Genomic DNA, 21,764 nt, shown 5'->3' with positions numbered 1-21,764 from the left:
AAGGCATAACGTTGGTATAGAAATAGGAGTGGTTTAGAGGGATATGGGCCAAATGTTGGCAAATAGGATTAGATTAATGTAGAATATCTGGTTGGCGTGATGAGTTGGACTGAAGGGTCTGTTTCCAAGCTCTATGGCTCTATGTCTCTATCTGTCCTAGAAGATTATTTGTCTTGGTGCCAAATTTAGTTTGATAACACCTGCCCTGTAATGTTTTGAGGCATTTTTCAATGTTACATGTTCAACATAATTAAATGCTTTGAAGTCCATCTAATAGTATTTGTCTGATTGTCCAACTGAGCCCTGGATAATTCGTCATAAAAGCCAATTACATGGCATTGAAAGAATCCCTATGAATTATCCTCAATCAATGCAAATTTCTCAGTCTATCTACAAGCCTTTGAACAAATTAAACTGAAGACAGTGATATAATTACAACTGCAATTTAACATTTCCCTGTGAAGAGTCAGCTATTTAGGAAAATTATATGTCATGAAAAAGTGGGTGCAGTAGACCGTGTGCTGAGCATGAGAATCACAGATTAGCTAGGTCAAATGGGCTGTTCTTGAACTGTAAATTCTATGTAATTCCCTGCATTCACTAGTCTTTGAACTGCCATTCTGAGCAATGGTAATTATTGTCAGAGCCTGTAATCTGTGGAGTGGCGATTTGTCCTACCTTGTCCCTAGACCAGGACAATTGCTACAAGGGGAGCTGAGCTTTACATGCCTATCGACCCCTCTGGATAATCAGTAATGCTGGTACACAAGGCCTAAGTAATCAATAGGAAATATAGGTGGTGGGAAGGACTCAAAGGACCAACTGTCTCATTAAAAAGCCAACATTTAAGCACTGCACCACTGACTTTGGCCGTTGGCCAGAAGTTAAGTTTTAAAGTTTCATCTCATGTTTTTTTTCCATGTAGTTATTCACCTCCTCTTGAGAGATGAAATTACCACAGTTGAATCCATGAGTAAATAAACCGTTCTGGGTCTGGTGGAAAGATTAAATTTGATGAGGCAACTAGTCTATTCTCAGTCTACATTAAGTTGCATTCTTCTGTCAAGCACACCTGCCAAAAAGGCAGCTTCTGTATTCTGGCTAAATCTCTCTGCACTTAACCAGAAGCTGTTTACTAGCTGACACATGCCTGACACTGGCAAGAGATAGAGTTGAGTGCAGTTCCTTCTGAACTCCAGTATTAGATTTAAAGAAGGGGGTACATCCCAGTTTTGTTACCAAAGGTTCAGTGCAAGAGTTCCAATTGGTTTTCCTTCAAACTGTGAATGATATTCCAGTAGTGGTTTATGAAAACAAAAGGGCAACATTTCATTTTGCCATTGTTCATTATGGTTGAGTGGTTTAGCACTGGGGCTAGAGCACTGGTGAGGGCAGGTTATTGTTTAGCAGTAATATTATTGAACTTATAACCCCGGACCCAGGTTGGTGTACTGAGGATTTAGCTTCAAATTCCACTCTGGCAGATGTGCATTTAACTTCAATACAAATGTGGGACTAAGAAGTTTGACTAATTGTAATTATATAACCACCGCTGATTAGGTAATTTTTAAAAAAAGTTCTGTTCACTAATGTCCTTTAGTAAAGAAAATGTACCATTCCTCAAGGGCACTTAATGAAAAGGAAAATCTGGTGAGTGCACTATTTTGGTTCAATTTCCTTCTGTCCTCTATCCACCTTCTGACAAAGTTGAATTTGGTACAATGCAAGCTTCCCTCCTCCTTATCTAGACATGCTCCTGTATCCTGAGCCACTCAGCTCCATGTTTAACCGGTACTAGCTGTTTGCATTTTTCTCAATGTGAGGGCCTAAAACTGGAAGAACTATAAGCAGAAGGCACTCGAGTCTAATCTCCAACATCAATTTCACTTTTCTCTCTGCTCCCTATATCCTCTTCAAAACCGATCAGATGCTTTTCACTCACGGATTGTGATTGATTGATTGATTGATTTATTGCCGTCACATGTAACGAGATTCAGTGAAAAATGTTGTTTGGTGTGCTATACAAGCAGATCATCCCATACAAAGTTCATCAGTGGAGCTGACAGAGTGCTACAGTTTCAGAGAAGGTGCAGAGAGACACAGGCCAGGATTAACATTTGAGACGTCTGTTCAAAAGAGGACAAAGGTCTTGACAATGAAGGTAGGTTCAAAGCTGGATGTACCTTTCTGCAGATGTCAATCTAGTGTCTCCAATCCATGCGGCACGGGGATGGAGGCTCTGTGATGAGTTGAAACTGGAGGTTTTCAGCTCCTCTGCCCAGTGTCAAGGAGTCAAAGTCCAGCCCTTTTTGTATCCATTGTCCTCGAAAGGTGTACACACCAGATATTACCAACAGTTTGTCAAAGAAGGTTTGTTTTTGGGCAGTTTTACAGAATATCACAGGCATCTCAAACACAAAACAATTGCTGCTGGAAAGATGTGAAAGTGGAAAGTGTGACCCTGATGACACGCACACTAGTCATCACCATGGAACAGATACTCCTGATGTAAAACACACCAAGAATTCTCTAGGTAATATCGTTGTGTTAATTCCAGCTTTCCAGCTTGGTAAAGGAGCGGCTATAGGAATCACAGCTCATTAACCCAGCCAGTGTCAGCTCACTTACAATCTCTGTTCATCCTTGATATCTCCACATTCAATGCTATTTGACAATATATCATTCATGTCAAACTCAGCATTTCTTGTTCTTACCATTTCTGTCCGTTCGCCTCGTGTTGTTGCACTGTGTATCCAAACTGTGCGTCTGCCGACCCCCTAATGATTTTTGGCCACTTGGTGTCGATGTTAAATGAGTCACAGGGAACTGTTGGAAGTAAGAAGCATAATATTAGCATTTGCCATCCTCTATGTGGCCAGTTCTGAATCGTGAGAACAAGGTAAGCCATTTCTTGCCAAGCTTTAAACCAAAGTGGGAAAGGTCATACATAAGACACTGTGATGAGATACTGGCAGTTCATAGGGTGAGGTACCAATGGGCACAGGGTGAATCATTGGCTTAAGTTCTGGGGGTTCTCTCACTGCCAGTAAAATTCATTGAATTTACAATTTGGTAATTTGAAACACAGATGTCAATTGGAAAAATGGAATGTAAAAATTGGACAGACAGAAATCCCAAGGTAAAGTAAATACAAGAATTCACTGGCAGCTGTTTTTGGAGTTAAATAAATAACTTTGAAAGACAAGCAAATGCTTTCTTGAGTTTATGAGACCCATTCAAAGAACAGAATATCTGAGGTGAAGTCTCCTTTACGCTGCCAAGAAAGTTGAGTCCTATGATATTCCCAAGCAACAGTATGGTTTGTCATTCATATTGAGATTCCATTAGCAATTTCTAACAGTAACAAGGGTTTAGAGGTATATGGGCCCAATGCTGGAAAAAGGGATTAGATCAATTTAGGATATCTGGTCGACCTGGATAAGTTGAACCAAAGGGTCTGTTTCCATGCTTTACAACTCTATAACACTATAACAAAGCTCAAAGCATAGATCATGGAGGCCATTATGTGAAACCACAGACTTATCTGCTGTACATTAAAGTTAAAGCGAGTCTGCAGCTCATGATAGAATTCTTATGGTGCATAGGTAGTGTCCGTAGCTCTGAGTCAGGAGGCCTGGGTTCAAGTCCCACCTGCCCCACAGGTGTGTAATAACATCTCTGAACGGGTTGATTGGGAAATATCTACATTAGGTTTGCTGCCACCATTCTCTCAGTGTAGGGACCTTAAGTGAAGGTAAAAAAACAGTTAACGTTTCACCAGTGAGCCTTCCTCAGAATTGGACCCAAAATGTTAACTCTGTTCATCCCTTTACAGATGCTGCCAGACCTGCTGAGCTTTTCCAGCAACTTTGTTTTCATTTCTGATTCATAGCATCCACAGTTCTTTCGGTTTTTATTAGGGGCCTTCAGTTCCTGCTTGGTCTAATGTGAAAGAAGATAACTTCCTGATCTGACTAGAAGAGATTTCTGAACAGGAAGTTTGAGTGACCAGTTATAAATTACCCTGACCTGATGAACATTGTTACAGGGAGTAGGAGGAGAACCAGATGTTTACTCCTCCAAGGACTGAAGCTGGTCTCTCTATAAACTCATATGCCGTCATCATTGTTGGTGGCACTCCTCAGCATTAACCCTTTCAGATGCTTACAGCACCTGCCTCTCAGGGCCATCTGTTAGTGTCAGCTTCCAAATGTACCTTCGCACCCAATTCCCCCAGCCTTTGTTGTATTAGAAAGACTGAAACCATTGTCACAGAGCCCAGAGTCAAAAATATTATTTCTCCTGGCATCTGTAGTCTCTGAAGATAAAAATACCGGTTGCCTGAGGCTCGTTTGCTCTCTCAATGTCCTTGTCAATGTCAAATTGAGGAGTTGAATACAGTTGAATACACACGTGCTTCTCTGTTGCAGCCAGTGGTACAGTAGTGGTAATAGTACTGGGCTAATAATCCAGAAATCCCCATTATAGTCCTGGAAGACAATAAATTCAAACCCTACCACAGCAACCACACAGAGTTAAATGTAATTATTAAATCTGGAATAAAATTAATATTGGTCCTAACATAACCTGTATGAGATTGTTGTAAAAACCACTGGAGGAAACGATACTCTATATGTGACTCCAGACCCACAGCAATGTGGTTGACAGTGAACCATGCAGTTCCATCAATGTGGGGTGAAATTATAACCCATGAACTGCAGCAATTCAAAAAGGTAACTCAGCGAGGGCTTCTCAGCACCAATTAGGGACCGGCAGTTAGTAATGGCAAATCACCAACCATCATTTTCCAGGAATAAATGCAAAATCACTGCACCATCAACTGTATGAACATGTAAAGATAAAAACTAGGAGCTGAAATAATCCATTTGGTTTTTCATGCCTGCCCTGCCATCAAATAAGATAATGGCTGATCTGTTTGAATTCCACATTTCCACTTACCCAATAACCATTGGTTCCCTCAACTGATAAGACTCTCCACCTCTGACTTAAAAATATTTAACAAAGTGCCTCCACCACCTTCTGAGACAGAGAATCCCAAAGCCTCGTGGCCTATACAGTGCACAACACTCACATCTGCCCTAAAATGGAAACTCCTAATTCTAAAACATTGTCCCCCAGTTCTAAGCTCACCCACAAGAGGAAATGTCCTCTCCAAATCCACTTTGTCAAGATCATCCAGGATTTTATAAACTTTAGTCAAGCTACACGTCCCTCTATAAACTCCAGTCGGAACAAGCCCAACTTGACAAATCTTTCCTCATAAAGGAACCTGCTCATTACAGCTATCAATCTGCTAAAACTGCCCTGAACTGCTTCCAATGTACTTACATCATTCCTTAAATAAGAAAACCAAAATTGCATATAATATTCAAGATGTAGCCTCACCAATGCTCAGTATAACTGAAGCATAATATTCTGACTTCTGTATTCAACTCCTCGCTGAATCAAGGATAGCAGCCCATTCACCTTCTGAAACTGCTTCTCCACATCTGTAACATCACTTTCTTTCACCCCTGCCCATGAAACCATGTCTGGTCTCGGATGCAGTCAGGTTCAAACCTCATTCTTCAAATGATGAATAGGTGAACTTGATATGAGCATGTCCTAAGTGAAAAAACAACTGGCAAACTGTTCTTAGCAGTGATAATGAATTGAAAGTCACATTTAAAGTTTTGACAGGTAACAAATTAGATCCTTTGCAAAATGTGACATTAACGAGTAATGGTATTCAGATTGCCAACAGGGTAAACAGGCTCAAAACAAGACTAGGGTCATATTTCTGCTAGTTCTATTAGCATGGATAACAGAGAAAGGGAAGGAGATACATGCTGTGTCTAGAAGTCAAAATGCTTAACGGAATGTGAGCCTGCTGAGTTGGCAAGAACCAGAGGAAATCCTGAGCTCAAGCATCTGTCTGTCTGCTGGTTTCTTGCCTTTTCTCCAAATCACTTCCATCATAAAGATGTAATTTTATTTTTAATAAAAAAAAATACCTGTGTGAAGGTAAATGATTTGTTCCTTCATGGTTCAAGGTTTGCTGATAATCCAACTTGACAGAGTTAAGGAAAATGATTTTACCTTTAATATTTTTCACAGCATTGGCCCCAGCGAAGTGCTAGATAACTGAATTAATGTCACGGTACTGGACACTTGCCAGATGGACAGCACGCCAAACTAAACTGGAAAAGCAAGTCAGGAAGCTGTACTGTAACATACTGCCTGTCCCATTGAATTGCACAGTTCTCGAATTTTACTAAAACTAATCACATAGCCCTTACATTCTTCTACTCCTTCAGCGCGTCTTTCCACATTCTAGTAATTTATATTTTCCTCGTCATTATTTTGCTCAGTTGAAATTTACTTTATTCATCACCTGGCTCATTCTGACTGTATTTCAATAATGCCCTGGTGTCTAAAATTGCCACGGGGAAGGTTTTTATCCCTCACTGGTAGTGGTTAAATGAACTTGCTGCGATGGTTTCTTGTTGAAATTCTCTCCAAGGTAAAGTCCATTCCTCAATGTCGGCACTATACCCTTTCCCCAGGACACTCAGTTTGACGGTGAAATGTCCTCAGTACTCTGCCCTTAAGTTGCCCTTCAGCCACAATCTTAGTTCAGACCTCTTGCAAAAGCCACCCCATGGCTTCCCATAGTTGTCAATTGCACATAAATTTTATGAAGATAATCAATGTGATTAATTGCATGGAGGATGTGGTCATTGACTGGGAATTTACTTTGTTCCTATGAGTAACTATGGACTGAAATTGTAATTGTTGGGTTAAAAGATACATCTCTATAAATGTAAGTTAATTTAAGTACATAAAGATTGGTTCCAGTTCTATCCCTTATCCATTGGCTGTCTGGAATGGAAGATCACCAGGAGCTGGTATACAAGCTCGTTCACCAGGACAATGGTGCTATGGGTCTTGCTGTCAGCCAAAGGACGCCTTTATCCTACCAATGAATCCACTCCCAAACATAAAAGATCAACATCTCATGCATTGTAAGTCTGGTGCATGTAGATAGGACGAACGCTACCACATCTGGGCCCATACTGTCAAGGATATGAGCATGTGTGAATGAACACACATGAAACCCAACAATACTAAGGTGACTTTACAGATTGTGTGAAAATGTTAATAGTTTGACTCCGTTTTTATTGAGATGCAGTGTCAATCTCTATTTCAGTCTTAAATGGCATTCTTTGGGATGAATGAGAGGGTCCTTGTGAAGGTGCAGAGGAGATTTATCAGAGTGATTTCAAGCATGTGGGATTTAGCTATAACGTTAGACCAGAGAAACTGGAATTAGATTAGATTAGATTAGATTCCCTACAGTGTGGAAACAGGCCCTTCGGCCCAACAAGTCCACACCACCCCTTGAAGCATCCCAACTAGACCCATCCCCCTATAACCCACACACCCCTGAACACTACAGGCAATTTAGCATGGCCGATCCACCTAGTCTGCACATCTTTGGACTGTGGGAGGAAACCGGGGCACCCGAAGGAAACCCACACACACACACTCCACACAGTGTGCAAACTCCACACAGACAGTCACCTGAGGCTGGATTCGAACCCGGGTGCCTGGTGTTGTGAGGCTGCAGTGCTACCCACTGAGCCAGCGTGCCGCCCCTAATTGTTCTCCTTTGAGGAAAGGAAATTGAGAAAAGATTTGATAGAGGTATGCAAGACAATTAAAAGTTTAGATGAGGTAGACAAGGAAAAATTGCTTCCATTATTTGATTACACAAGGATTGGGTGATGTTTATTTAATGTAGGGCCAGAGTTGCTGGGGACAGATGTGGGGAAGAACCTTATTATACAGCAGCTAGTAATAAACTTGCCACTAACAAGGATGGTGGAAACAGATGTAATCTATTATTTAAAAAAAATTGGCTGAGAATGCAAGCATAATAAACTTGCAGGCCTACGGGGTTAGAGGATGTCAATGGAATTAACTGGGTTCATGTTGGATGAGATGGGCCAATTGGCCTCTCCATGTTGCAATGACTCAAAATATTTAAAGCACCAACAAATAAAAGTTGACAGGAGAATTCAATTCAATAATATCAATCAAATTATCACTCCCTTAATAGAAAAGTCTCATCAGTTTTGTGCTTGCTCGATGAGGCTGAGTTGGAGACTGCTAGTCATGTTGACATCTTAGCAAGGCTAACAGTTGGCCAACAGAGACTTCATCAAGAGAACAGTATGATATGCCTGGTCAGTAGCCAGAACTGATCCTAAGTGTACTACCTCCCATATGTGAGCGTGCGTACACGCACACACACGCGCACGCGCGCGCGCACACACACACACACACACACACACACACACACACACACACACACTCCATCAGACACAAAGTTACAAATTCATACTGAAACTCACAAAGACATACACACACTGGGAATTTAATTTTTCCTTGAATTGTTCAGTTGTCAAGGTCAGTACAGCAGCCAACTCTGCAGCTGAACTGCTCAGTTTGAACCAGATGGTTGGCCAATGTAGGTATTGGTCACATCCAGAAATGCTCCATTACAGCAGCCAGCAGCACAGGAACTGACAGCTAAAGCCTACACATTGACATGTCTCACCATTCCCAGGATCTTACAACACCTTCAGGAGAAGGAAGAACAAGGGAAGAAATCACTTTAAAATTGCATTTATGTTGTAGATAACAAGGTGTAGAGCTGGATGAACATAGCAGACCAAGCAGCATCTTAGGAGCAGGAAAGCTGAAGTTTCAAGGGTCTAGTCCCGAAACGTCACCCTTCCTGCTCCTCTGATGCTGCTTGGCCTGCTGTGTTCATCCAGCTCCATACCTTGTTATCTTGGATTCTCCAGCATCTGCAGTTCCTATTATCTCTGATGCATTTCTGTTGTGCCTGTCAAGACCACAGGACGACCCAAAGTGCTTTTATAGCCAATTAACTATTTTTGAAATGGTCACTGTTGTAATGGCAGCAGGGAATTTTTACACGGAATAAATCCCACAAATAGCAATGATATGACAATCAAATAATATGTTATGAGCTGAGGGAGAAATATTGACTAGGACAATGGGTGGACTTCCCTCCCTTGAAAGAATGCAATGAGGTTTTTGATTTTTAAATCCATATCTGAAAGCCAGCACCTCTGACAGTGCAGCATTCCCTCGGCACTGCACTGGGGCTGCTGCTTTTGAATCCTTCTGGCTTAGAAATCAGGATGCTATTCGCTAAGCCACAACTCCAAAGCAAGGTGCTTTGTAATGCTAAATGTAATGGCATTGCTTTGTGTTGATTAAGCTGCAATTAATGAGGGCAAAAGGCCAGGGAAATATCAGTCTAATGTCTGTCCAGTCAGTGGCCCCGAAACCCACCCGTAGAACAGCAGCAGCTCAAGACAGCAGCTCTACGCCACCTTCTTCAGAGAAATAGGGATGGGAAATAAATGTTACCCTGCCTGGTGATACCCACATCCCATGAATGAGTAAAGCTAGTGTTGTCATTGAGCAGTTACTTAAAGCGCGACTGGAACAATCTTACATAGTGTTTGAGCATTACCTATGAGTGCAAGTCTGGGCAAGCTGTAGTTGCAGAACCAAAGATTGAAGAAGCCCAAATAAAAACTGAAAGAACCGTGGACGCTGTAAATCAGCAAGAAGGTCAGAAATTGCGGGAAGTGCTCAGCAGGTCCAGCTGAATCTGTGGAGAGGAATCAGAGTCAACTTTTTGGGTCGAGTTACCCTTCCTCAGAAGAGAGTGAAAAAGACCAACAGGTTTCTGAGACAGGCACTGGGATAAAGAAGCTGCACTGAATCTCTGTAATGTCAGTTCTATGGCACTGATCTCCTTGACTCCAAAGTTACAACGTGGGGTTATGAGTCTCGTTGACTATTTTATGAAAAACGGTGTGAATTTAACTGGCTGGGATTAGCAGTACGTCTATGATGGTTTAAAACTTAGAGCATTAACAACATGGCATTAACAATTTGTATTTTAAAGGCACACTGCGATGAAGAAAATGCTGGCAATGCAAATAGCAATTGAGGATGTGAAGATGCCAGCAGTGGAGGAATGCTACGGTGCTGGATGTGGTAGGGCCGAATAAAGTTACAGAGATAGAGAGGCATAAGGTGTGGATGAATTTAAATGATGAACATTGTCATCAGTGACCATGGGAAGAATGAGTGAATGGTACTTGGTGCAATTTGGGGCACAGGCAGCAGAGCTTTGATCAAGCTGTCTCCAACAGGCAAAGAGAGCTCCAACTAGCTGTTGATCTCCTCTTTTGAATCGGAGACCTATCTTCAACTTTCTCCTTGATCCTTGGCAATCCATAGGGCAAAGGTACTCCCACAGGCACTGTTATGGCAGCACAGTTCAGCATTGTGACCCAGTGATTGTTCGCATCCCATCAGTTACCCATGTGATTTGAGAGATGCTTATCTGATGTCTCTCTGCTGACCTGGGATGTTTAGACCAATTCTGGATTATTAATACCAAACAACAGCGGAGGCTAAATTCTTTTGTTATTACTTGGAATTTCAGGCTTAGTCCCAGTGCTTTGAGGACACCATGTCCTGCGATTTCACCCTCTTTATCCACGAAAATCGCAGCCAATGGTCTCAGTGGATTTCCTCTGTTAACCCTCTACTCCTCCTTGCACCCTCTCGCAGTCCCCAACAGCACTGAGCCAGCATCCTGTATCTCACATCTTATCAAGAGCGGTCACTTGCTGATCTTGTTGCCTTCATCTCTGACAGTCCTACTCTCTAACTGCCTTGCCTTACGACCCTGGTTGGCTCTTGAGCAGAACTTCATGACGAAACATGAAACTGAGGCCCTCTCTGCCCAGTCAGGTGAACACAACCATCAAACATTCTGTGACAACATTTAAAGAAGAGTAGACAACATATTTGGGGTTTCTGTCTTATACTTGCAACCATAAGTATCTCAAATAGATTGTTTGGTAATTATCTGGGTGCCAATAATGGGAGGTTCCCCTGCATTAATGTTCCCTTACATTACACCAGTGCCGACATTTCAGAAGTATGTAAATATAGGAAAGTAGTAAAGGCAAAGTCGTCTTAATCCCATGTCGTTAGAGACAGACAAATGGTGATGGGTTTAACTCAAGGATCACCATGGCTGAGGTAAGGTTAAGAAGGTAGGACTTTCATGGTGATGTCAGCCAGTGTAGAAATTAGTTGGCCATCCAGCCAATTAAGCGAACCGATCCCAGAACGTGGTAAAGCTGTTACTAGACTTGTAACCTAAAGGCCAGGCCCAGTCCTCTGGGTAATGTGGGTTCAATGAACAAATCTGGAATATCAAGCTAGTCTCAGTAGTATTGACTGTGATAGCTATCCGCTCGGTCTGCAAACGCCTGAAATCTACCAGTTTATTTTGCACCTTATGTGGGACTTCAGGCTCATGGGCTCACGCTGAGACAAACATCGACTGCGCCTGGAGGACTATCAACTTGGTGAAAGACACACTTTGGTCTGCCTGAACCTTGTTGGTCTTCCAGAACAAGGTATTTACCCTGATCAAGTGTTGCAGACTGGCACATTTCAAAGTCCAGGACTATGCGCTGAGGGATGTGCTAAAGCTTGGGGCAGCTGCCATCAAATGCAGTAGGGAAAGACCGCTGTCTGAGGTCTTTCTGCTGATGTAGAATGGGGATTGGTTCAGTTATCAGACCCTCCTGGTGCCTCAAATGCATGTAAATATGGGCTTGTATGTTAAAGAGATGCCTTTGGTTTGTTTGGATACAGTCAAATTCCAATATTTGTTTGCTTCTTTGAAATGCTACTGTACAGAACCAAACTGTGTTTCTGACAATGTATACAAACTATTTTTTGAGCATAAAGTATATTTTTGAATAGGTGTCCTTGATCCTTAAATGGCCTTTGCTGAAAACCAATGAAGGATAGACAACAAATGCTATTCACATTCCATGACAGAATAAAGGGAAGCGACCTGGGCTCTCCTGGGGTCATGAAAAGTGGTGTATAAACACAATTCATTGAAGATGATTCCAATTGGTGGAGAGGTATTGCTACATCCACCATAAGCAGTCTTTAATGCTAGGATTCCTCTTCTCTCCCTAATAAATTATGCTATTTGGTGGTTAGCCAATGCTGAGTTTGTTACTTGGGAGACTAGGCCAACTTAATCAGCCCTCAATGCTTCTGCAGTTGACTTGATATTCTGAACTCATTATAGTGCAGCAAATCAGTGTGAGCTTTACTAGCCCTTCTACCTTGGTCGGTTTCCCATACCCTAAACTACAATCCTGCAAACATCACATTGCTGCAGGCCTCTCTCATTAAACCAGTCAGTTCAAGTTTGCTGTGCAGCCACTTTACATCTCATTCCAACTCACCATCAGCACGTGTGACATTCTTAAGTGTTTATGAGCAGGAAATTGGTCAAAATTACTTTTGCTAAATGTGTCCCATTTTCTAATGAAAATGGCACTTGTTGACACAAACTGGAAAGGAACATTTCTAGATTTGCTCCGTGGGGAATGCTCAAAGCTATAATGCTGATAAATTTAAAAGGATGTTAGGTAAGTGTCAATGGGAGGACGGAGTACAAAGTTATGACCATAAACTTAAAGAAAGAATGGTGGGAAGAGACTCAAGAGCAGCCTAAACACCAACATGGGTGGAAAGGACCCAAAGACCTTTTCTACGATGTGACTTTACACTCACCAAACCATGGACAAGCTCGTTGAACAAATCCAACGTGGTGGTTGTTTAGAATGCACTGCTGACGGTAGAAGTGGAGTCAGATACATTAGGGACATTTAAGAAACTCTTGGATAGGCTCACGGATGACGGTAAAATGTATGGTGGGTAGTCTGATCTTAGAGTAGGATAATAGGTCGGCACAACATTGTGGCCCAAAGGACCTGTGCTGTGTTGTACTGTTCTATGTTCTATGTGAAAGTCGCATATGATAATACAATGGGATGTTGCTGGAAAGCAGGATTAGGACCAAAGGATATTTGTTGACTGGCATGATGGGCTGAAGGGTGTCCTTCCATGGTGTCAAATCCCAGGACTGCATGACTCTAAACTCTTACGTTTCTTCAGATTCTGGGAAGGAAGTGTGTTGTCCAGATCAGGTGGTTGCTGAATTATCTGGGAAAGGTGGGTGGACTTGATGTTGGGAAGGAACCTTTGGGATCCCTTTGGTTCACGTTCTGTGGGGTGTGCTCAAACCACAACACCTGTGACCGCAAGAAATCCTTGACTTTGCACAGTGGTACTTCAACTGAGGAACCACCTGGAATCACTTTGAAACAACATGCTTTCTACAAGGCTACATGATCATCATAACAGGGAAAGATTTCACACCTACTCATTCCCACTGAATGGTCCCAAGGTTTATTTTCTTCTTTGATGGGATGTGGATGGAGTTGGCCATCCCCAATTACCATTTCAGAAAGTAGTGTTAAGGAATTAACTGCAACAGGCACTCCATGTAGTGACAATACACCCATAGTGCTGCTGCCCCCAAGATACTGACCCAGTGACAGTTAAGAGATGGTCGTTCCAAATCAGGATGGTATATGGTTCTAGAGGAGCCAGCAAATGCTATAAAGCTGCTGCGTGAGTCTTTCTAGATGGTGAAGGTTTTGGGTTTGAGAGGTGCATTTTAAGGATGCTTGAGTTACTGCAGTGCATCTTGTAGATGGTACACATTGCTGCAACTGAGGGTTGGTAGTGAACAGAGTGAATATTGATGATGGTAAAGTGGATACAAGGATGGCCTCATGCCCTGAATAAGCCACTGGCTTAGTGCTGCTCACTGGCCAAGAACAGACAGCTCTCCACATTGAGTTCCTGCTTCACTACTACATGAATATTAGCGTCAATAGAGCTACTTTGTACCATTCAGGAACAGATGCTTGTGGTCACAGTACTGCACCCTCTAAGTTGTGCAACTAGCTCACACATGCAGCCACTCTGAGGATCCACAAGTAGACATCCATGTGTCAACACTGCTCACGGCATTGATTTTCAATTCCTGAAGTCGTCACCCCACATGGACCCACACAAGAATAGAACTTATTAAAGGGAACATTGACTGCAGGGAGGTGTGAAATAGAAGTGGAAATAAAGAATGCAGCACCTCCCAGCACCTCACAACATTCCCAAAACACTTTACAGCCAATGAACTCCTTTTGAAGTATAGCTTGCGTTGTAATGTTAGAAACGTGGCAGTCAATTTGCACACAGCAAGCTCCCACAGTCAGCAATGTGATAATGGCCAAATAATAAAGGACAAGTGAGCAGGATGCTGGGGAGAACTTCTCCTGCCATTCTGCAAACTAGTGCAACTGGATTTTAGTCGTCCAATCGAGAGGTTCTGAATAATTTAAAACCTTATTCAAAACATGGCACAGTTAACAATGCAGCACTCGTCCATTGTCACGTTGGAATGTCAGTCTCGTTTTGTGTGTCCAGCTTTCTGGAGGACGATTTGAACACATGACTGACCTGACTGAGAGGTGACAGCGCTATAACAGTTGGTATTATCAGCAATGGTGAACTGCCCTGGGGAGAGATGGGAGGTAGGAGCAATTCCGCACAACTTGCCAGCATTGGTTTTCAATGACTGAAGTTGATAGTGAAGAGTATACACAAGGTGCCAAATGCCAGCTGTTTCACAAGGTAATAAAGTGAGCATAATTAATTTGTTTGGAATTCAAAAATTCACAAGTATTTTGGCAACATGTTTAACTGGGCATGCAGAGAGGTAAGCCCAGACACGTAGAGAGAAAACGTCAAAATATGGCTCACCATATTTGGCTTCACCATATGATGTTACTGTCAGTGATCCTGCAGCTTTCTTGCTGTATCCAAAGTATTAACCAGCTCTTTCGAGCAGGAATTCACAGGAAGGCAAGCAGAGTTTGACTTTAAGTATCCAGTTCAGTCCAATGAAGTCATCAGGACCTGTCTAATTTCAAGCTGAGACCTGAGAGATCAGTGACAACCAAAAATAGTGGGGCCCACAACAGGTCCAGTGGATTGGGAATCTCATGCCTGGATTTCACCAGTCCATTCCAGATTGAGGCCAGTTCTCCCCTTTCAGCTCCCTGTACCCCTTCACCCTCTTACGCAGAGCCCAGCTTCTTCCACAGGCAACCATAGAGGAAACACCAACAATGTACATTCATGTGGCACCTTCAATCCAATATAACTGCCAAAGCATCTCACAAGAGGATTATAAAACATGGCACCAAACTACATTAAGAGATAATAGCTCCAAAACCCAAAAGCTTGGTCAAAGTTGCCAGTTTCAGGCAGTGTCTTAAAGGAGAACATGAGTGTAGCGAGCTGCAGGCTTAGAGGGAAGAAATTCAAGATCCTCGGGCTCGGGTAGCTAAAGGCACAACTGCCAGTCACAATGAAGAAGCAGAACTGAGAGGAACAATGATGACTTGGTGGATAGTCACTTAGAGACAGTAAGGATTGCAGATGCTGGAAGCCAGAGTCAATAGATGTGAAGCTGGAGAAGCACAGCAGGTCAGACAGCAACCGAGGAGCAGGAAAGTCAATGTCTCAGGCCAAAGCCCTTTGTCAGAACTAGGAGGAGTCCTAACAAAGGGTTTCGGCCCAAAACATTGACTTCCCTGCTCCTCAGCTGATGTTGACTGTTCTGCAATGCTTTTCTAGCTCCACATTATTGACTTGGAACATAGCCCAGTGTTGATTACAGAGACAGGGTTAGAGTGAACACAGGGATGAATGTGAGAGCAAGAGTGGTAATCTTTAAAAAGTAGACATTTCATTGTCAGGGAGCTGATGTGAGCCAGCAAGTGTGATGACTGAACAGAACTCCGTGCAACTTAGGGCACGGGTCGTAGAATTTGGGGTGACCTCAGGCGCACAGAGTGAAGTGCATGGAATTGCAATTATCAAGTCTTGAGGAGCAATGGTATGGAAGAGACTGTCAGCAGCTGATCAGAGAAGGTGTCAGGTGACAATATGCTGGCTTGGTGATGGCAGACAATGGAGTGGTCAGAAATTTATTGGTGGGGTCACATTTGATCCCAAGGTAGTGATCAAACATAGCAATAAAGAAGGTCAAAGGAGCAAAGGATCCTGGGATCCTGAACTGCTGTCAGTATGACATATGAACCTTTTTCAGACATTGACACTTGACAAGATACATATAGGGTGATTTTATTTTACAGCATTTGCATTACACTTAAATAACAACACTTTACAGGACACGGGTTCTACTGCAGCCTGTAACAGCTTTGTTGCCCACAGGTTACATTATCCATGTCATGGTAAGACCAATAAACAATATCAACTATAAATGGTGAGGTCTGTGTTGCCAGGACTGGCCAACCTGAGCCAAATTCTGATCTAGTCATTGCACAAGAACCACAATACTGTCAAATGTAGAAAATAGGTGTAGGACTGGGCCATTCAACCCCTTTGAGGCTGCTCTGACATTCAATGTGATCATGACTGATAATCCAACTCAGTCCCCTGTCCCCTGCTCCCTATGTCCTTTGATCCCTCTAGCCTAAGAACTTTGTTCAATTCCTTCTTGAAAAAATTAAATGTTTTGGCCTCATGTAGTTCCTGTAGCAGTGAATTCCACAGACTCACCAATCTCGGCAGCGGGGTGGGGGAAACATGTGTCTTCATCTCAGTCTCAAATGGCCCATCCTGTATCCTTAGATAGTTTTGAATTTACCTGTCCAGGATGATATGACCCACCCCTTCAGCAGGAGGGACTTGAAACCGGGTCTCCTCGCTCAGAAGTCGGGACACTACTGCATCACAAGCACCTTTTACCCTGTACCCTTATTCAGTGACCCTTAGTTCTGGGCTCCCTGGTCATCAGGAACATATTTCCTGCATTTACCCAGTCTATTCCTGTTAGAAAGTTATAAGTTTCCACGAGATCCCACCTAATTCTTATAAACACCAGTTAAAATAGTCCTAACTGATACAGTCTGTCTTCATAAGAGTTCAAAACAGAGATGTAAAGCAGGCCAACAGTGGATGGAGATGCAGGTACTTCTGGAATATATATATCTTGATCATTCTCAATTAAAACTTTTTGTCTTCAGTGGCAAATAGTTAAGTAAGCAAACGGATCTTGGCTCTTTGCAATTTGACACATAGGAAACAGCAATAAATTCCTGTGCCTTTGTATAGGAATTGACCAGAGGGCTTTAAAAGCAATCTGTAAATGCTTTCAGATGTAATGTATCTCATCAGTCATTCAAAAGCATGGGAGCTGCCTGAATAAATTCGCCATCTTTCAGCAGCTGCTGGTTAGAGGTCAGCTGATCTGCTATTGGGAGCCCTGGGCCTTTCCCAACTGCCCATAGCCCCTTGTATCTGGATGTTTCAGACCTGGGTCAAGAGGAAGAATTGGTGAGGCAGCTACATTTCTCTGGCAGTCACTTCTATCAAGGGAGGCCATGGCCTAGTGGTATTATCACTGTATTGTTAATCCAGAGACCCAGATAATGTTCGAATCCTGCCACAGAATTTGAATTCAATAAATATCAGCAATTAAGAGTCTAATGATGACCATGAATCCATTATTGATTGTTGGGGAAAAACCCATCTGGTTCACTAATGTCCTTTTGGGAAGGAACCTGGTCTGGCCTACATGTGACTCCAGACCCACAGCAATGTGGTTGACTCTGTACTGCCCTGTGGGCAATTAGGGATGGGCAATAAATGCTGCCTGGCCAGCAACACCCTCATCCCATGAATGAATAAAGAAAAGAAAATAAAATCTAGTCTGTTTCAGAGCAACTGAAATTTCACTCTGCTGGATACATAGTCGTGGCAGGAGAATGAGAGGAGACATCTTTAAAGAGTCACGTTCACCCAGAGTTTATGAAATCAGGGACCACTGTGCAGTTGAAACACAGATGATTTTCTCATTTATGGGAAAGCCACATAAGCATTTGAAAATAAGGGAGATGCAGCAACGAGCCTGGAGCAGTGGGATTCAATTTGAATTGTCCTGTGAAAGCCAGCACAGATATGATGGACCAAATGGAACCTTTAGTCCTGTAAACTCCTCCAGAAGCTCCTTCCCAAACTAGGAACGAGCCAGCTCCACATTCACATTACACTGTAACGATAAGAAGTCAAAACAGACCAGCTGCTGACACACAACATTTTGTTGGTACAGTCACCCTTCTCCAGACCCTTTAGTTCCAGGGAAGGGTCACTGGACACAAAACATTAAGTCTGCTTTCTCTCCAGGCACACTGCCAGATCTGCTGAGATAATCTGGCATTTTCTAATTTTCAGCATCAGCAGTTCTTTGTTTGTAACTTGCTGATTCTCAAACACATTTTCCAAGTGACAGAGGAATCTGATTTCAGGAAAGACAGTCTCACCACAAGCACATCTCCTTCAATGAAGAACACTGCCACACTGTGGGTGTGGGAATGCACATTAGGGTCAAAATTAGTGCAGTTGCCTTCAATATTGTGGGCAACTGATTTCTGGAGCTGTCGTTGCCTTTAACTTTCAGTTGTCTCTGGGCCGTGGTTTGTGGAAGGGATTTTTGGATTAGAGTCTGCAGTGAATGTCGGTCTCTGAGTGAATTGTGCTGGCAGGTTAGCTGCTGGGAAACAGAGCGCCAGATAATCAGATCACCTGATACATGTTGTTGGTTTGGGGAGGAATATTGGCCAAGGCAGCAGGAGGGGCTCCATGGCTCCCTTAGCTCAGAGATGAGGCAGTTCCCTGCGAGAGGAAGCCAAAACAGAAATAGAAACCTATTTACAGAATGTTATACTTCAGGAGAGAACTGGCAGTAATCTCCAGAATGTCTTAACCCTGAGAGTTACGTTTAAAGACAACGGATGTATAATCCAATAGGTTCCTTTATTCCTGCTCCCCCAGAATCACCAAATCATAGAATCCCTACAGTGCGGACGCAGGCCACTCGGCCCATACCGACCCTCCAAAGAGCATTCCACACCGACCCACCTTATCCTGTAACCCTACATTTACCATGGCTAACCCACCTAGCCGATGCACCCCTGGACATTTAGGGCAATTTAGCACGGCCGGTCCACCTAACTTGCACATCTTTGGACTGTGGAAGGAAACCGGAGCACCCGGATGATAGCCATGCAGACATAGGGAGAATGTGCAAACTCCATACAGACAGTCAGCTAAGTTTGGACTTGAACTTGGGTGCTTGGTGCTGTGAGACAGCAGTGCTAACGTCTGAGCCACCGTGCTGCTCCACTTGTCTCAGCTGTTTTAGTTAGGAAGGTGAGCTGCATTCTGCTGCTACAGCTGTTTGGTCAAGTGAAGAGCGACTAGCTGTGGAGATATTGGCATGTCCCGGAGATAATGATCTCACCAGAGAAATTGCAGACCAGGCTAGCCTGGTACAGGAGGCTCAAGTGAGTGTGAATCTCCCCTCTGAGTTGGAAGACGGTTTTCTCAGGCTCTGCTCTAGCTGCTGAAGCAGTGAATGCAGCCTGAGTCTGGCATGGTGCTGAAAGTGTGCTGCAAGGGCTGCCTGTCAGGTGAAACAATATACCCAGGCCCCATGCCAGCTGATAATAACAGGTGTCAAGACAGGAATGTGAGGAACCGCAGAAGAGCTGTCCTCAAGTCCAGCCTCACCAGCAAAGGCACATTATCAGGGCACCACACTTGGTGGGATCTTGCTGAGCACCAATTGGCTCCTGACTTTCCTTCAGTATAACAGTGACTACATGTCAAAAAAAATCACTTACTGGGCTGTAAAGAGCTTTGGAACACTCGGAGAGATGTGATCTTTCTCTCACCACGTTTGGAAGTGCAAATCCCAAATTAATCAGCATATATAGTAATACAAAGTATCTGCCTGCCTTCACCTTCAAACAGATCAAGCACAACAATTTCTTTCTTCTCTCTTCTTTGACTCTGGTGTCATGATCATTCTGCTAAACTTTGTCAGTTTTGTCCCATGTGTTTGATTCACGTCGTGCCAGGGTGGACACAAACGGGCATGTACTCTGGTACCTCACCTACATTTTTCACCTACGCATCTTGACAATAAGCAATCCAACCATGGGGGGCATCACCCATGAATCAGGTTTGCTCTTTACTGTCATGCCTCACTCGTATTGGAATCCAAACTGTGTTCAGCATCAACCAGGGAGGCTGGGTTACCATAGCAGCTGGGATTGAGTCTGCACAGATCAGAGATCGAACCGATCATCTTCCTGAGATGTACCGTTAAATCTAGCTTTTTCAAGCTCAATATTATGAAAAGGCACAGTCTCCCGTTTCCTGTTGTGGTGAAGAATTCATTTATAATCACTCAGACTCAGTGCATGGTCTCTAACTTTCTGCCCCAAATTGAGTATGGCTAAGTCTGTTATTTACAGATTCCCTCTCATTGTTGGTGTCATAGCTTGAATATAAAAGTAAAGTGAGAACAGTACTGAGGCTTTACATGTCAGACTTTTGAGTGCTCAGCTTTTAAAAGCCAAGAACAAAAGCCAGCGACTGTTCCTTTAAAAATAGTCCCATCAAACCCAACAGTATAATAACATAATCCAACCTCCTGGAAAGGTTTTCCAGTAGCCACATATGCGAATGCCTTTATATTAACAGGAGACACACCACGTTTGCTGATTCTCCCTGAACTGCCTACTGCTTAGATCGTGAGGCAGCTCACTGAAGTTAAAACACTTTACCACTCCACTTCAGAATTGCATAATGCACAAACTACTGACAAGAGCACAAGACAGAGAGGCAGACAGAAGGAAAGGCTTCATTCATATTAGCCAACTTCAGAAAGAATTCCGTGTCCATTGATTTATATTTCCTCTATTTTTCTACATTTATGTATAACTCGGCTGACCTTGTTGCAATTTTTCTGTAGGAAACTAAGTTAATCAGAACCTTGCAACTCTCCCTTTTTTTAACCCATTAAATTGAAGGAGTAATCCTATTAGTTTTAAAAAGCCATGGACTGTTACAGACACTGTCCCCTGCTTTATACCATCAGTCCCCACAAAGCCTTCCTCCCCAACTCACCTGAGAGCTGAGTAATGAACCACACAACAAAGCCACATCTGTATAGATCCATCTGTATAACACAGTTAAAAGTCCAATAGCTGAATAGCTGTCACCGATGTGCGCTTGATGTGACTTCTTGCTTTCTGACTGTGGGAGTAGGAGGGCTGTTGTAGGACGGCTTCTGGCATTAGGTTTGGAGGCTGCCAGGATGTTTATGGATCGGGCTATTTCCTCCCCTTGTCCTGGTCCCTTACATGCAGCAGGAGCTCAGTGTTTTTGAAACAGCAGCAGCCCACTGGTTGGAGTTAGCAGGCAATCTATGAAGCACTTATTGCCTGGCTGCATGTGATGTCAACCAAATGGAGAGGAGGGGAAACCAGAGACTGGCTGTGCTCTAACTCAAAGCAAACATTAACTTTACTCTGTGCACTTTGCCTCAGTGACTGCCTATAATGTGGCAGCTCAGAGGAAATTATGAACAGTGACTGTAAAAATTTAAAGACGCAGCATCTTTTGATGCCCATGATTTATGCTTTAACCGACAAAAATGCACTGGGAAAGGGTTTCACTGAATTCCTTTCCAAAGTAAAAATTCAAATTAAATCTGTAAGTGAATTCCCTATTATTTCAGGAGAAACAAGCAGAAATAAATGTATTGCAAGTAAAAGGGAGGGGAGGGAAAGGAGGTGATGGCACTGTGGTAATGTCAT

General features: G+C 43.0%; 1 protein-coding gene across 1 annotated transcript in view; it reads right to left on the bottom strand.

The window, feature by feature from the left end:
• Window positions 1-21,321, bottom strand: part of itga11a (integrin, alpha 11a) — a 161,455-nt gene extending 140,134 nt beyond the window's left edge. The window contains exons 1-2 of the mRNA XM_059639194.1: window positions 21,073-21,321; window positions 2,715-2,826 (exon numbers count right to left, since the gene is read on the bottom strand). Coding sequence (XP_059495177.1) covers window positions 2,715-2,826; window positions 21,073-21,124 — 164 coding nt within the window. The 5' untranslated portion in view covers window positions 21,125-21,321. The remainder of the gene's footprint in view (window positions 1-2,714; window positions 2,827-21,072) is intronic.
• Window positions 21,322-21,764: the final 443 nt, after the last annotated feature.

Source organism: Stegostoma tigrinum, chromosome 33 (genome assembly GCF_030684315.1).
Source record: "Stegostoma tigrinum isolate sSteTig4 chromosome 33, sSteTig4.hap1, whole genome shotgun sequence".
Taxonomy (NCBI): Eukaryota; Metazoa; Chordata; class Chondrichthyes; order Orectolobiformes; family Stegostomatidae; genus Stegostoma; species Stegostoma tigrinum.
Note: the sequence above shows the minus strand (reverse complement) of the source record. Positions and strands in the feature narration are given on the sequence as shown.